Source organism: Engraulis encrasicolus, chromosome 8, assembly GCF_034702125.1.
Source record: "Engraulis encrasicolus isolate BLACKSEA-1 chromosome 8, IST_EnEncr_1.0, whole genome shotgun sequence".
Taxonomy (NCBI): domain Eukaryota; kingdom Metazoa; phylum Chordata; class Actinopteri; order Clupeiformes; family Engraulidae; genus Engraulis; species Engraulis encrasicolus.
In genome coordinates, this window is record NC_085864.1 from 1,939,943 (window position 1) to 1,956,001 (window position 16,059).

The 16,059-nt window shown below is 41.9% G+C and overlaps 3 protein-coding genes across 4 annotated transcripts in view; 1 reads left to right on the plus strand and 2 right to left on the minus strand.

Annotated features, from left to right (window-relative positions):
- Window positions 1–858, minus strand: part of fndc3a (fibronectin type III domain containing 3A) — a 165,375-nt gene extending 164,517 nt beyond the window's left edge. Inside the window, exon 1 of the mRNA XM_063204797.1 lies at window positions 479–858. The gene's annotated coding sequence lies outside the window, so the exon portion shown is untranslated. The remainder of the gene's footprint in view (window positions 1–478) is intronic.
- Window positions 859–6,839: 5,981 nt separating this feature from the next.
- cysltr2b (cysteinyl leukotriene receptor 2b) lies at window positions 6,840–9,029 on the minus strand. The gene is made up of 2 exons (XM_063204262.1): window positions 8,927–9,029; window positions 6,840–8,198 (listed from the first exon to the last, which is right to left on the minus strand). The coding sequence occupies exon 2, from the start codon at window positions 8,183–8,185 to the stop codon at window positions 7,145–7,147; it is 1,041 nt and encodes a 346-aa protein (XP_063060332.1). The 5' UTR covers window positions 8,186–8,198; window positions 8,927–9,029; the 3' UTR covers window positions 6,840–7,144.
- Window positions 9,030–9,958: 929 nt separating this feature from the next.
- The window catches only part of rcbtb2 (regulator of chromosome condensation (RCC1) and BTB (POZ) domain containing protein 2), a 29,034-nt gene continuing 22,933 nt past the window's right edge, over window positions 9,959–16,059 (plus strand). For both annotated transcript variants that reach the window (XM_063204793.1, XM_063204794.1), the window contains exons 1-3: window positions 9,959–10,256; window positions 10,981–11,115; window positions 12,491–12,641. In XM_063204793.1, coding sequence (XP_063060863.1) covers window positions 10,990–11,115; window positions 12,491–12,641 — 277 coding nt within the window. In that variant the 5' untranslated portion in view covers window positions 9,959–10,256; window positions 10,981–10,989. The remainder of the gene's footprint in view (window positions 10,257–10,980; window positions 11,116–12,490; window positions 12,642–16,059) is intronic.

A 16,059-nucleotide genomic window follows, 5' to 3' on the forward strand; every position in this document is an offset into this window, starting at 1 on the left:
CTAATGTGGTACTGAAACCACTCTGCCTCTTGTATTGTAGAACTAGGGAATGCCCCTGGCTAGGCTATTTGTACAGCTCATCTTGACAGCGTCAACGTTGGTAACTTGTCATCTTTCTACCTTGGTCGGATAGCCTACCTAGCTGTTAGTAAAGTCAATAGTAGGTGAGAGATATCCTGCAACTTTACTCTGCAAAGCAAACGACGGATGGGGTGTAAAACCAGAGCGCACAATCAAGGCGATTGCTTAGGCTGTGCAGTGTGTCGTCTTTCACATGTAGCTAAATTGTACAGTTTGATCACATCGATGGATGGGGAGTTAACACTCCAACACAGCGGTGTAGCACACTAGCCGGATAAAACCACTACACGGGCTTCCATAAGTCATGCGTCCAGCTTCGACTTAGCAAACGAAGCTTGGGGCAATTTGATATCAAGGGTTGCTGACTTGGTAAAGGGAAACAGTCGTTGCTACTCACCGTAGCTGTTCCTCTGTCGACCCTTGTCTTGTAGGCACACAAATATTGGCAATGCAATCTCTGGCTGCCGTATGGTTGGATTTAATCTGCAAGGATTTCGAAAACTAGCGTCCTTACTAGCTATTGAGCTACGTAGCTTCTTAAGCACTCTTTGCAATTTCTCGACCTCCTTCCCGATCCTAGAGTTTCTGATGTGACATGAGAGAGATGATCATGTGAAATTTGGTAATGATGACGTAGAAGTTCTTTAAATCCTGCAATCAGCAGTGATATTAAGTGTTGCTCAATTCTAGCTGCAACTGTAAAGCGTGTAACACGTTTGTGAACAGGGTCCTTTAACCATCTGTAGAAGCGCCATCGTTTCCCTACAAGAATGTACACAAAGCTAAGGGCGCATGCGTATCGTGGAATTCGGTTGTATGTGGCCTTCTGTTCTTATTGCAAGAGACTTTTCTCAGATAAAGTACGAAAGTCATCACGTTGTACAAAGTCAAATATTAGTCGTGCTCCTGTGATTCTGGAAACAAACGTTTATTAACAGTTTCATTTGATGGAATATAGTGGCACATTATGCAACGCAAAGAAAAATGACACGTAGGCGAACCGAAAGGCCTGGGAAAGTCCACTCTGCTATCAGAGTGCAACGTCATCCTCCCAAACCATCTCTGACAGAGACTTTTCTGACTGGACGCAGGAGAGGCAGAAACGACAACTTCTAAGCACGTTTTTTTTTTTTTTGGGGGGGGGGGGGGGGGATCAGATAAGTATGCCACTATGCGTGAAAATGTAAGCGACTTCACGCGTTCCACAAATTTAGTAGTAGCCTACTGGATGAATGATTTTCTTTTTCTCCTCATACCTCTCAAATTCCTACAGATGGCGCCATTTACTCGCAAAAGCCAGAGCCGTATATACAGTAGATCTATATACGGCTCTGGCAAAAGCAACAGAGCATGAACAGAATATATGAAGAGTGCAGATGCAAAACCCCCTAACTCCATTTCTGAAGACCTGCACTTCTATATTTTTAGAGAACCCCATTGTTGGTTTGGTTTACATGCATGTACTTGATAATACATATAAATAGTTATATTACATAAACAAATTTTAAAATATGCAATTGTGATAGCTTTGTATTAAATAAAAATGAATTAAGATTGTTTTCTGAAAAGGCACTTAGGGGGTTTTGCATCTGAACTCTTCATATAATAGACCTACACAACATGTGCGCACCAGTTTGTTATTATTTAGTAAGTTGAATAGACTCTGTCAGGTTCCATGACTAGGCCTATAGGTCTACTTCTCAAAGTCCCTAAACTCTAGTAAAATTGTTGACAAGTTGAACAAGTTGAAGTGACATAGCAGGAGAGCTAGGCTAAGGATTTCACCACATTCTTCTAGAATTCGACTTGAAGTCCTCATGACATAATGAGAAATCACATTTTTACCAAAATTCTAATCACTTATGGTAGAATAGAATAGAATAGAATAGAATAGAAAGCCTTTGTCATTATACAAAGTATAGGCTACTGAGATTTGAGCTTCCCTACAAGGTGCACAGTCCTTTATAGATGAACATTGTCCAGTAAGTGTGAGTTCATTGTTGTAACAGCTTTGGGGAAGAAGCTGTTCTTCATCCTATTGGTTCTGGCTGGTAATGCCTTGCAGCGCCTGCCAGAGGGCAACAGTGTGAAGAGATGGAAGCCAGGATGTGTGGGATCTTTAATGATACTCCTGGCTCTGCTTACGCAGCGGGAGTTGTAGATGGTGGGTATGGGAGGCAGGGAGCAGCCTATGATTTTTTGCGCCGTTTTAGTCACTCTCTGCAGTCTCTTCCTGTCAGCCTTAGTGCAGCTTGAGTGCCACACTGACACTGCGTAGGTCAGCAGGCTCTCTATGGTGGAACGGTAAAAGGTCACCAGCAAGCTTGAGTCTAACTGTTCTTTCTTAAGAACTAGGAAGTGCAATCGCTGCTGGGCCTTTTTACCAGAGCCGAGGTGTTAATCGACCAGGAGAGATCAGCGGAGATGTGTAGAACCTACTCCTCAAAATGCAAAATGCACAATGAACTGCAGAGACAAAAACACATTAGAAGGCTCTATAGCAGGGGTCAGGAACCACCCTATATGGCTCTTTTGGGAACAGTATATGGCTCTTACTCACTTTGGGTTTCCAACCGTCCCTTGAAATACGGAATAGTCCTTTATTTATAAATAAAAGTACGAAACCAATGTATTAACATGCAGGAAATTACATCTAAGAAATACGAAATTTTCGGGGAGAGGACTTCCAGACCCTCGACATGATGAAGTTGACAGTTGACAACCCTGTTATCAATAAAAGTAATAACTTGACTGTACACTCTAAAATTGTTGGGCTTAATTGAAATACATGCTTTTCATTGTATTCAGTGTTTTTAAAATGGTGTGGCTCTCATTATTATTATTTTTTTTTTTTAATTAGCGCTTATTTTAACTGGAGCTATTTGAGGGAAGAAGCATCAGGAAGGCTAAAAAAATCTTGGCTGATCCTAGTCACCCCAACCATGAACTGTTTACTATGTTACCATCTGGGAAACGGTACAGAAGCCTGAAACCTCATACTACCAGACTCCAAAGTAGTTTCTTCCACCAAGCAGTTAGATTACTGAATTCATGCTGAAGACAACAAGGCACTTTCTTTGCACTTTTTTCCACCACCCCCCCCCCCTTTTTTTATTTTTATTTTTTAATCTTTTTGAGGAGACAAAAACACAACCATTTTTACTCTTTATAGGCTTCAAACCTATAATAAGACGTAATAAACTAATCTTGAATCTTGAATCTTGAATCTTATGGCTCTCTCCACCAAAAAGGTTCCTGACCCCTGCTCTATAGGCTAATGGTAAGTCAAAAGTCAAAGCTCTTTATATTGCCATTTGTGTAGGCCTATAAAAGTAGCTGAGGCCCTTGAGTCAATAAAAAGACAAAGACATTAAAACAAGTTATTGAACATTTTTAAGTTAGTCAAATCCTCTGTTTTGCCATCAGTCTGGCTGTAGCAGGGAGAAGCTATTAAAAATCTTGCTTTTTTAGTTGAAATAGGCTTACTGTCTGCTCTACTGTGTCTCAGGTTGGATGTGCAGTGCTTATGTCTGAGTAAAGTGGTCGTTGTTTGGAGTGGGTATTTATTTAATTATTCTCTCTGCTCTCTTCTGGCTGTGCTGCACATACATGGAGTCCAGGGAGGTGTTGTGTCTATAACCCTATCTGCCGTCTCGTTATTCTTTGCACAGCTTTCCTTTCAGCCTGTATGGTGTTGCCATACAGACAGTGATGCCTGTGGTGAGGATGCTCTCTGGCTGAGAGGGCGGTGGTTCAGTTCAGGCTTCCTATAACCATCCTTACAAAGTACAAAGATTTTTCCGAAAATAATTAGGCCTAGATAATGATGATAATAATAATAATAATAATAATAATAATAATAATAATAATAATAATAATAATAACTAGAAGCACTCAGAGTGCAGACCTCCGCCAAGGAAACTGCTTGATAGAACATTTGACTATGTTACACCCTCTCCTTCTGCCTTCTTTTGTGGAGTTAGAAACTGGAATGTTTTGCCCTAGCTCGCAATTCAATTTGCGGTCATAGGGGCGTCTAGATTTATAGGTCAGCAATGGTGAAGAATCTTTAAAAAGGTCCTGGTTCCAGTTCGTGATCCGGATCACCACCAGAATTTAATCACTTGTTCCTTTAGTCATTGCCAACAACTCCACAAAGTTTTGCCCAAATCCGTTGATTAGTTTTTGAGTCATCCTGCTGACAGAATCTTTAAAAAGGTCCTGGTTCCAGTTCGTGATCCGGATCACCACCACAATTTAATCACTTGTTCCTTTGGTCATTACCAACAACTACACAACGTTTCGTCCAACTCCCTTGATTAGCTTTTGAGTTGTCCTGCAGACAAATAAACAAACAAACAGACAAACCAACAAACATAACCTCCTTGGCGAGGTAATAACAAATTGTTGTGTTCTATTTGGGGGCCTGCATCAAAGGGCTCTCAAGGTATGAGCTAATTTCCTGTTTGGCACCTTCAAAATGGGCTAAAAGCATGTTTGCCTGTTGCAACGCCCCCTAGTGACCAATTTGTATCAAATTTGGAAATTTTGTGTGTGTCCTCTAGGACAGTGGCTTTCAAAGGAAAGTGGGGGCCGGGGAACCCTGTGGGGATGTGAGGGGGGCTGTGGCAAGTTGCAAGAAAAAGTATAGCCAAATGAAATAAATAATTGAATAATTAATGCACCCCAAAACTAAAATAATCTCAAAATTATTCCCAAATACTTGAAAATTGCATTATATTTTAACTCTCTATCTCAAACAGCTGATCCTGCTGGGTATAGGCAGGGCATTTTGCAGGACACTGGTTAATCCCCCCACCAACCTGGCGGGTCGGAAACCTTTGGCAAGTCTGATGCCCTGACCGCTTATGACTTCCCATTTAAAACAACTACTATATACGGGTATTCCTTCCAAAGCGACTTTTTCAACAACATGTTCAGAGCATTGGTATAGGGCCTTAGATGCCTTGTGGGCTTTGATGCCTTGCTTCAGGGCATCCCAACCATGTATGAGTGGGAGTATAGGACCTCCCACAATCTTCATACTGATGCGGGAGTTGTATTGTGCGGTCATTAGCCAGGCCACGCTCTCCTAGTGACACAGCACCTTCGGCGTTGATTCTAGTCAGGCCAAGAGAAATGTAAATATTGTTTCTGATCTCCAGAAAAATCGGGAACTCCACCCACTTTGTCGGAAACCAGTCAACCAGTACCAAACCAAGGGTCAACCATGCTGTTTGGGAAATGTTAATTGTTCTCTTGATACTCTTGGTCAGACCAAGTCTCGAAGAGATTTGAAAGTCGATGATAATCAGGCTATGTGATCATACCCCTAGACACCTCCCTAAACCACAGCTAAGCCACGACTGCTCCTAGCAGAAATAGTGTACAAATGTCCCAAAGAATATAGTACCATCCATATTATATGTAATATCAATGTATTCCAAATAAGTTTCAAATTAAAGGTAGAGTATGGTAGGATGGTGGCCAGAGGGCACTGCACTATGCTGCCCATTGCACCTGCTGCCCATTGCACCTGCTGCCCATTCCCAAATTTGATCTTTTAATTAATATTGACCAAGTAATGAATATTTTTATCATGGTGTTATCAAAGTACAGTACGTTTTAGGATATGTTGTAATCTGTTTATTGATTTAGCTGAGAGACCAGTGAGGAGGGCATTGCAGTAATGTTATAAGGTTATGGTGTCAGGTTATTGACATTTTTCATACATTAAAAGGTGGCTCTTCTCTGTGTCTGCCATTTTTAATTAGGACTACCAGTAATTGACACCTTTGGCTGGACTTAGGTAAAACAAGTAAATATTAGTTTCTTAATTTGTAAATATTAATCCTACTGAGGAGCTTTTTAAAACTTTACGTGTTAACAGGAGGCCTAAACCAAAAAATGTCTATAGTGTACGTGTAAACAGGGTCTAAATGTGAGTGAAGAATAATGTGTCAACATTATGCAATGAATATTGCAAATATGTTCACATTTTAAAAGAAATGCAGTTTATTCATGGCATACAGTAAAACATATATCCAACATTATTCAGTATGTATAGATATAAAAATATAACGATGTAAATCAAGTCTATATAAATATATGATACACAAAGCTTTGCTCAATGCTCATAACTTTCTGAACATGTCTGAAATAAATGACTTCAGATCCATGGTCCAGGACCATGATCCAGGACCCAAAGGTGCACAAATACTGAAAACAAGACCTCCTTCCTCCGTGACAAAGCTATGTCAGACATATACAACAGCTGTTAACTTGAAACTTCTATTTTCTCAGACATCAAGTTAGTGGCCTTTTTGGCCATCATTCAGTCATTCAGTGTTGACTTGTATGTTTCATCAAGGTCACACACACACACACACACACACACACACACACACACACACACACACACACACACACACACACACACACACACACACACACACACACACACACACAGACCATCACTGGAAAACTTTTTTTCCTTGAAAAGTGTGAATCAATACATCAATACTCAAATAAGACCAAGTTGCATGAAAACCATTCCTCACCTCTTTTCAATGATGCTAATTATTATATGGAGTTACAGTGTGATTGTTGTTCCTTGTTTTCCTGTAAAATCATGTCCGTTATGCCTCTGTCGGTTTTTAGGTATGTGAGTTGTCAAGACTTGCTGGGGCTTCAACATGTTTCTTCCGAGGTGCTCTGATGCAGTATCTGGTGTCAGGAATCCCTTGTAAAGATATTTCCCAGGTAAAAAATGCACATAGGCCTACGTAAATCATGCTTTCAATAACAGTGTCATGGCAATAGCTCTTAAACATTTGGGGTAAACAACTTCCCAAACATAAACAGATGCGCCTTAAAAGTCCACATGGGATATAATCTCCTGGGAGAAAAAATATTTGCAGAAACATTCCTGGGCGTCAAACATTCTTAGGATGTGAATTTACCCGTATGTGACTTTTAAACCAAGATAGTTGGACACCATTAGATTGGGAGTTTGATTAATTGGCAAACTTGTTAATTCAAACTTGTTATTAAAAACCCACCCTTATCTATTAATTTGCTGCATCTCTGTGTTTGCAACATCCGATCTCGGTCTTTGCTGTCGATTGTTATTATGAAGTTTTGGTTTCCTTTTGCTTTGTCTCCTGAAAAAGGTCCTGAAATTCTCTCCTACGAAGAAGTACAGCAGTGGATCCAGACAGCTGTTTGCCGAAGCCAGACAGTGTGTCACCACGGCAGCTTTACGCGCGCTCTGGATGTATCCGCAAGAGGTGACGCCGTGCACGCAGGCTCTCCACTCTGCCTGCAAGAAGATCGACCGGGCCACATGGTAGGGAAGGAAACAGGCCATGAAGATGGTGAGCACGATGATGATGAGCGAACAGGACCTCTTGTAGTGCTGCCTGTTGGCACGCGCCTTATTCTGCATCAGAAGACGATGCACCACAAACATGTAGCACACCAGGATCACCAGCAACGGCATGAGGAACCCAAGCAGCAGAGCCCCGTAGTTCATGATGATGAACGTGTTCAGCAGGTCAGGCTTGGCGTCCAGCAGCTCCAGGCACCGCATCTTGTCACTGTTGGCCGGCTGTGTGCGGCTGAAGAGCTGCGGCATGGAGGCTAGGCCCACCAGCAGCCAGATGGAGAGGCACACCAGCCAGCTGTAGCGGTAGTTCTGCTGCCGCATGTAGGTGTAGGGCTTGGTGATGGCCACGTAGCGGATCACACTGAGGGCCATGAGGAAGTAGACGCTACCGTACATGTTGACGTAGAAGACGTAGGACATGATGCGACACACCACGTCCCCAAACACCCAGTGCGAGTCGTTGATGTAATAGGAGGCCCTGAATGGCAGCGAGCAGACCAGCATGAGGTCGGACACGTTGAGGTTCAGCATGAAGAGGTTGACTGAGGAGAGGCTCCTCTGCAACCTCCAGGACTTCAGGAAGAACCAGAGGGAGATCAGGTTGGCCACCAGGCCAATGATGAACATGAGGAGGTAGGCCACTGGGTAGACGTTGCGCTTGAATTCATTGATGGAGCAGTTATGGGCCCCAAGGCCAACACAGGAGTTGTTGCTCATGGTTGGTTTGACCCTGTTTCAAGAGAAGAAAATGCATGATGGAAACATGGCCAGCAGAGTGGAAAGAAAAAAAACACAGTAGGCTACAGCTGTGTCATGTGTGGTGGAAATACGTATATTGTAGAGCAAAATGTTGAGTAATCTGACAACTGTTCTGTGGAAAATGCACACATCACATTTGTCTTTGAGGCCTTTTTTAAGCGCGGATTCCCCTCACAAAACAGGAAATTGACAATAGATGAACTGAAAAATCTAGGCCACATGAGTAATAACAAGCCAACCAGAACACAACCCTTCAGTTTACGTAGTCTTCATACTACACAATTAACTCTGTGTTCTATACAAATAACTTTTTTTAGAATATAAAAACTATTCACTCATTCAGAAGTTTGCTGCAGAACTTTTGAGTCTCAGCTTTAAGAGTATTCACTTTGTTATTTGTGCACTGGTGAAAGGGAAACTATTTTAGAGATGAAATGATAACTGCTGAAAAAGGACGAAGTCCTTTCCCTACACCTTGATATAACTATTTGTTTGATAATAATAATAATAACAACAACAACAATAATGGTGAATGGTGTATGTTACTGTATTCCACAAGTGAAACAAAAGTGTTTGCTTCGTAGTCCTAGTCTTTATATGTTGTCTTTCAAGATCTCCTCTGAGAAACCCATAACATCCCATTTGAAACACCGTTCATATACTGTCTGGAGTGCCTTAATAAAAGTAAAAATGACCTACCTTTATAGAAGAAAAAGATGCATACAGTCTCTCCAGGTGTTCACAATGTAAATGTCTTCTTACGGTGACATATCAGAAGCAAGCTAGAGAGTCTGGGAGAAACGGTAGGAGTGCAAAGCAGCTAGTGAGTGCATGAAGACCTCAAAGATTGCATCTGCACTATGTGCAGGGGAGGGAGGTGCTTTAGCTGTAAGTGTCCGCCCAGAGAAACTTGGTTGGTTTATAGTGTTAGACAGACAGTCAGACACCCTCATTCCAAATGACTAAAACCAGTTTTGTCTGGCATGATCCAGTGCAGAATCCAGCTGTTAATTCTGCTGTATTGCGTTTGTATACCTCAAAAATGAATGGATGCAGCTTGTTCGAAAAAATTAGGCCTAATGCCTTCACATGTGTTTGTGTAGACCTAAGCCTAATTGTGATCTGACATAAATGTTAAGAACCATCAAGTCAAGTGTGTTTTATTGTCAAAAAATCTATGTAACAGGGTTAGCACCGAAGTCTGAAATGTAAGGCTTACGTTTCCATATAAGGAAGTCCAGGCTATGTGCAGCATCAACAGTCTGGGCTGGAATATAGCTTACAGTAGCCTATATGCTCTGAAGCCACTTGCATGCCACTGAGAGGACAAGGTAGGAAGTTCTCAGGAAACTCTCTGGTCACTCTCTGGGCTCTGGTCACGTTTCTTTCTTTCTTTCTTTCTTTCTTTCTTTCTTTCTTTCATGCATGCATGCATTCATTCATTCATTCATTCATTCATTCATTTGGTTGTTAAACACATGATCATTGGACTAATTTTATTGCCTGATTTCCTAAGGGAAAATGCCCTCAAATGACAGACTACCAAACAACTTGTGTTATAATAGCCTACATTATAGCCTACTCAACTTGTTCTGTCTTCCAGACACAGACAGAAGCCAGTGTAAAACCTGAATGACTTGGGGTCACCTACTGAATGGAATCAACATGCCCGTGATTTTGCGCCCCTAGCTGCGTCAGCAGAGCAGCTTTTGCTTTGCAGCCGACAGGAAGTTAGTTGGCAGGGGGGGCAATGTTGGTGAGCAGTGTTGTTGTTGTTGTGCTGTGAAGTTCACCCTGAAAACTGTCATTGTGCAGTAAGTAACTGATGTGATATAACAGCAGTAGTTCGGGGGGAATACACGTCTGTGTTCAGCGACTGAAAGTTACAACCAACATTTTCTCTGGCTGTGCAGCTACTGAATCATGTCAGGGTAACATTAGCTCTGGAAAACACACCGTTGCAATGCAAAAGGAAACGTCCGCGGAAGGACTGGACGATGACATATCACGCCACTAACATCTAATACTGGTGAGTTAAGGTTTAAGTTGATGGTTCCCTGTTCTGTCTGCAAGAGAGGCATCATAACCGTTAAATTGCTCTTCACTCCCTGTTCTGGGAATCAACGTCAATGTTAGCTGCCGATGTAATGACTAGCGCTAGTTCAGCTGCCTTGCTAGCTTAGCCAAATGAGGTGAACTTAGATAAACTTTGCAGTTTTAGCACTATACGAGATGCAAATGAGTAGAATGACAGGTTGTCATCAAGACACTAGTTCTGCATGTTGGGCATGTCATCGGTAGAGCTGACACAACTGGTCGTCGTTGAAAGTAGTGCAGCTTGCCTTGGCTAATCAGTTTGTTTTGAATCTGGACCAGGTTGCAATATTTGATATCAGTTGTACTGCTTATCCGGGAAAATGTATCTGTGTTAGTATCTTACTGTAAGTGTGAGCACTTGGGCCGTTTTGCTGTATTCCCCGGCGACATGAAGCATGTTTAATGTCACTTGCGAAGGGTGACAGCAGCAAAGTAGCCCCATGGTGTTGACAAGAAGACGTGACAGTCGTTCTTTGCTTGTGGCCTACGTGTAGAACTCTATGCCAAGATAGTTGGATTGAGCGAATGGCTTCATAACGCATGCCCAGGAGGGAATGCCTTCATTGTCAAAAAGTAATCTTTCTGTATCCAAAATGTCAGGCCTACTGTGGTTAGTCAGTCAACTACCTAAAATATGATTCTCCCCCTATTTACAGCTGGTTATTATGTTGGACGTTGGCAAGTGGCCAGTGTTTGCCCTCTTGCCCCCCGAGGAACTGCGCCTCATTCGCCAGGCGTGTGTCTTCGGCAGTGCCGCCAATGAGGCCATTTACGTCACCGTCAACGATGAGGTAAGTTGGGGTGGGCAACGAGCGACAGACAGCTAGTGGCCTAAACATGTTTACAAGAAGAAGACTAAGGACACTTCCGGTCAGTGTTAAGTTTACAGCCTTTAGAGGCCCTCAGTGTACACCCCAGTGACAGATATACGCTAAGCAGATAGAGTGGTGCTATATTTAGGTGTGTAATGCCAGAGCAAGCCTTGTTGTCATTCAGTGGATGGAGAGCTTTAGTGCCTGTCTGCCCAGGGCTGCTGACAGCTTTGACTGTGCCCGGGACAATTTTTTCGGTAATGGGACCCATTTCTGCCCCCCCCCCCCCCCTCTCTCTCTCTCTTCCTGCTTCCGGTTCAACTGACCACTTTGTTCCCCCTGTCCATAGCTCTTAACCCTGTAAGCCCTGTTGTTTGTGCTGGATACTGACAGCGTCCTCGTATCTCTTGATAATGACTACTGGTGTGAGAGGCCTCTGGTCTGGACGTCCGAATACATATAAGCACCACATTCAATGCAGTGTACTGTATGGAGGTACACCCTCCACACCCTCCGCCTCCTCCCTCCTCTGTCTGCTCAAACAACAAGCACAGCATTTCCAGTACAGCACACTCATCAGATGCAATCTGATGTGTGCTCAAATCCCCCTTTTCATCAGCAGTTTCATTCGCGACCCAGTGCCACCAACTACACACGCGTCATACACACACACACACAATCTAAGCATTTATTTCTGTTATTCTGCTCTGTACTACTCTCTCCTCCACCTCCGCTGTTGAAATGGGATGCCCCGTGTATATTTCTTTACTGCCCACACACACAGGTGTTTTCTCTAGGCACCAATAGCAGTTTGGCTGCTGCCTTAGGCTTGATGATCCAGCTGAATTTGAATTGATTTAACAGCTGTTAACTGACTTTAGGCGTTGTGAAAATGCCACCACTTGATAGCTGTTGATGATACAAAACATTTATAAGTCATAGACTTAAAACAATGGTTGTTGCCGTTTCTCCACTGAATGACAATGAGGTTATTAGCCGCGTTCATGATGGAGCAAAAAGTCATGAAAGCGTGGTGCACCAAAAAAAAGAATGCAACATTGGTTGAAAACTTGCGCTGCACCAATTTGATTGGATTTTATAGTTTTTGGTCCATCACGAACATGGCAATGACCTTGTTCAGAGGTGAAATGCCAACCCATTGGTTTAGATCCGTTGATGAGGGTTTTTTTTTTTATTTCACAAATATGGCCAATGCATCTTCTAACACTATACCAGAGAGAGTAGAGAGAGAGAGGTTCGATTTTGACGAATTATTTAATTATTTTGACGAATAATTAATCTTCATCCAGTAGCTCCATACAAGATTTTTTTTGTGACTGTGCCCACCCCACAGGTGTTTGCGCTGGGCACCAACTGCAGTGGCTGCCTAGGTCTGGGGGACGTCCAGAGCACCATCGAGGCCCGCAGGATAGACATCCTCAGCGGGAAGAAGATTGTCTCGCTCAGCTATGGCACCGGGCCTCACGTGGTGATCGCTACTGCAGGTTAGTCATTCACAAGTATAGATACTACATAGATATACACATAGATATACGCTTACACATTATACACATTAGAAATGGGCAGCCATGGCCTAGTGGTTAGAGAGTTGGTCTTTCAATCTAGGGGTTGCCGGTTCGAATCCCCCACGACCTCTCCCTACACCTCCATCCATGGCTGAAGTGCCCTTGAGCAAGGCACCTAACCCCACATTGCTCCAGGGACTGTAACCAATACCCTGAAAAATAATAGTTGTAAGTCGCTTTGAACAAATGAAAGCGTCAGCTAAGTGAAATGTAATGTAATGTAATGTAAATGTAGATACACACATTACACACACCCGCACTGCGCAAACAAGTCACATACCATAGACATTCTCTGCAGTAAGAATATGGTGTCGCTCAGCTACGGCACTGGACCACACGTGGTGAACGCTACAGCAGCTGGGTGAAGCATGACTGCTGCCTCAAATAAATAAATACATATGCAAGTTGTACATACGTAGAGATACACAGACACAATATATAGTACATAAGTAACACAAATTCACGCTGCGTAAATGCAAAACGGCAAAACAATGAGTAAAGTATGACATTGGCGCATGGAGAAACTATAGGCCTACATTTCAGCCATTTATGTTATTAGAAATTATCCCTCATGCAGGGGTCTATACAATGAAAAAAAACAAAAAACAAAATAGGAGCACAGATAAGAATTTAGAAGCACTGTGAAATTGTTAACGCACAGACAAAAAGGGTCTAACAGAGTAGTCTTTGCCTTTTTCCCCACACACATAGACATACACATTCTACATGAGGGGTGCTGGTCACAAGGTTTTCAAAATTCCTCCCAGTAAAAGGGCTGAACAATATATTACACATTATATTCGCATTCATTTCTATATGCAGCCAATGTCTGCTCTGCTGTGTCAATGAAGGCCTGTCGCCTAACTCATTATCATATAACTGTAAAACAAAGCCTGGGGAGTGTCAGTAAACTCATCCCAACTGTTCCTTCTCTGAAGGTTTTTTTATTGCTCCCAAACCAAATTAACTACAACAACTTGACTAGGCTTGTGATCCCTCTGTCTTTCAAGCACTCATGGTTTTCTCTATAGGATGTTTTACTCCAGGAGGAAAATGCGAAGGAAATCGTTTTTCAAATCGTATTTTAAAAAAAAAAGGAAATCGCATTTTTTTTAAAATATATTTTTTGTTTACTTTTTCGGAAACTATGGCGGCCAACTTTAAACTATGGCGGTGTGCCATAGTTTTCTCAATGTATGGGAAACACTGTGGTGGTTTATCATTATTACATACTATACCTGGGTCACTGATGTTTTTGGGAGACGTCAGCTGATGCAACCACAGCTAATGCCATTGTACGGATTACATTATTATTATTTTTGCTGGCTATATATATACTGTATATACTGTATATGGGTGGTTGACGTTTAAGGGCGTAACACATTTAAAAAAAAAAGTTATTCCAATTGCTGATAAAATTGATGGAAAAAAATGGGGGGAAAAAAGAAAAAAATAAAGCACTTAGTGGTCCGTGGAATTTCGCCTAATTTTTGCCATTTTTGGGAAAATGTGTCCTGCATCAACACATTGCATAGGCATGTCACACCGCAGGAAAATTAAGTCACACCACAGGAAATTCACTGCATTATGGCCATTTTAATCCTTTTGTATACATGACTGACATCTGAGCTCGTGCTAACTTGATAATGATATTGTGTTTAATCTTAATATGTGTTTTCATCTATAAAAAAAACTTGTAAAAGGTACTTGTCGATTTGGAAAAAATACATGGTGCCTAAAGTCAAACATGGGAGGGATACAGCTGCATGCATGCTGCTGGTGTGTGAGGGCTTTTATCATTGATTACATCATGAAGTTAAAAATGTATTGCTCTACGAATAGCAAATATGTCACCATCTCTCATTGAACTCCATTGATTTTCATTGTGTTGCTTTCCATGATTACAATGACCCTAAACATACACCTAAGGCCAAAGTTGATTTTCTGGAGAGGTGTGAGTGAATCAGTGATTAAGTATGACACCCGATCTGCGTATTTTAAGTGTTTTGAAGTGACTTATCTGCTCATTTTCACATTATGTTCGATAGGCGACAAAACTTTTGTCTTGTGAAAATCTGCCCTGTCTGTGTTCATTAAAGAGTCAATCTTTCTTTGGTGCATGACATTTATTTTTGTACATACATTTTCATTCGAGAGGGTTGTAGCTTTCATATGAGTGACTTCTGAAGCCAAGTGATTAATTGAAAGTCAGGTTATTAGCTGTTATTCCAAACAGATGGGTAGGCGACAACTCTTTTGGAGGCGAGTGTATATATAGCACACACACACACACACACACACACACACACACACACACACACACACACACACACACACACACACACACACACACACACACACACACACACAGAGAGATGGACATGAAAGACAAGAATAACAACTTTTGATGAAGAGCAGTGGGAAAAACAGAAGTCTGTCTCTGGCGATTTTATGAGCCTCTGAGGTCTAGGCTACCCCAGATGAGACAGAATTACTTTTTTCCCTTTGAAGACTGCAGGCATACATGTGGACTTAAATATGTGACATACAGTATGTGGATCAAAATGTTGAATTTCTACTATGATGTTGCAAATACTCTGCAATATTTTCGACAAACTTCAGGGGGAACAAAGTGCAGTGGGAGCTGTAGATTGTTGGGAGCTAAAGTCTGGAAGGACTGGGGGATGGGGTGTCATTACTCCTCAAAACCCTCTCTCTTTGCGATAAGACTAGATAGCCCAGAGGTTCCAGGGTTGTGGGAATCAGGAGCGGTGCTGACATGCTCCGACAGAGTTTGACCCGATATTTAGAATACTAACATCTGGACAATGCATTTGCCTCTGTGTGGGATTGTTCCATACGGGATACATCTACAAGCACTAATACATACAATGTTAATGCCTGCATAAGTAGCTTTTAAGGCATGTACTAAACAAACGCTAAGGCCTACTAGGTCCTTACTAAGGTTAAATTGGTAATAAATCCCTTATTGTGCATGAACAAGACATTTGCGAATACATGCTTAACAAATGTTTGATTTTGCTTTGTACATGACTTACAAGTTACTTATACAGGTATATTGTATGTATTAGTGCTAATATATGTATCCCTAAAATAAAGTGTTACCGTCCATACTTATAATCATCAGAGCCTGCGTGGTGGTCCTGTACAAACTGCCCAAGTCTGTGAAGATTCTCATTCATTCAGGTTGTTTGACTGTAAGCTGCTGGACTTCCTCAAGCATGCTTATAGCTAAGCAAATGGACTTCTTTTAGCTTGACGCTCAAAGACGAAGTCCAATTGCTTATATACCGTAGCTAAACTCTTTGGTTCATAT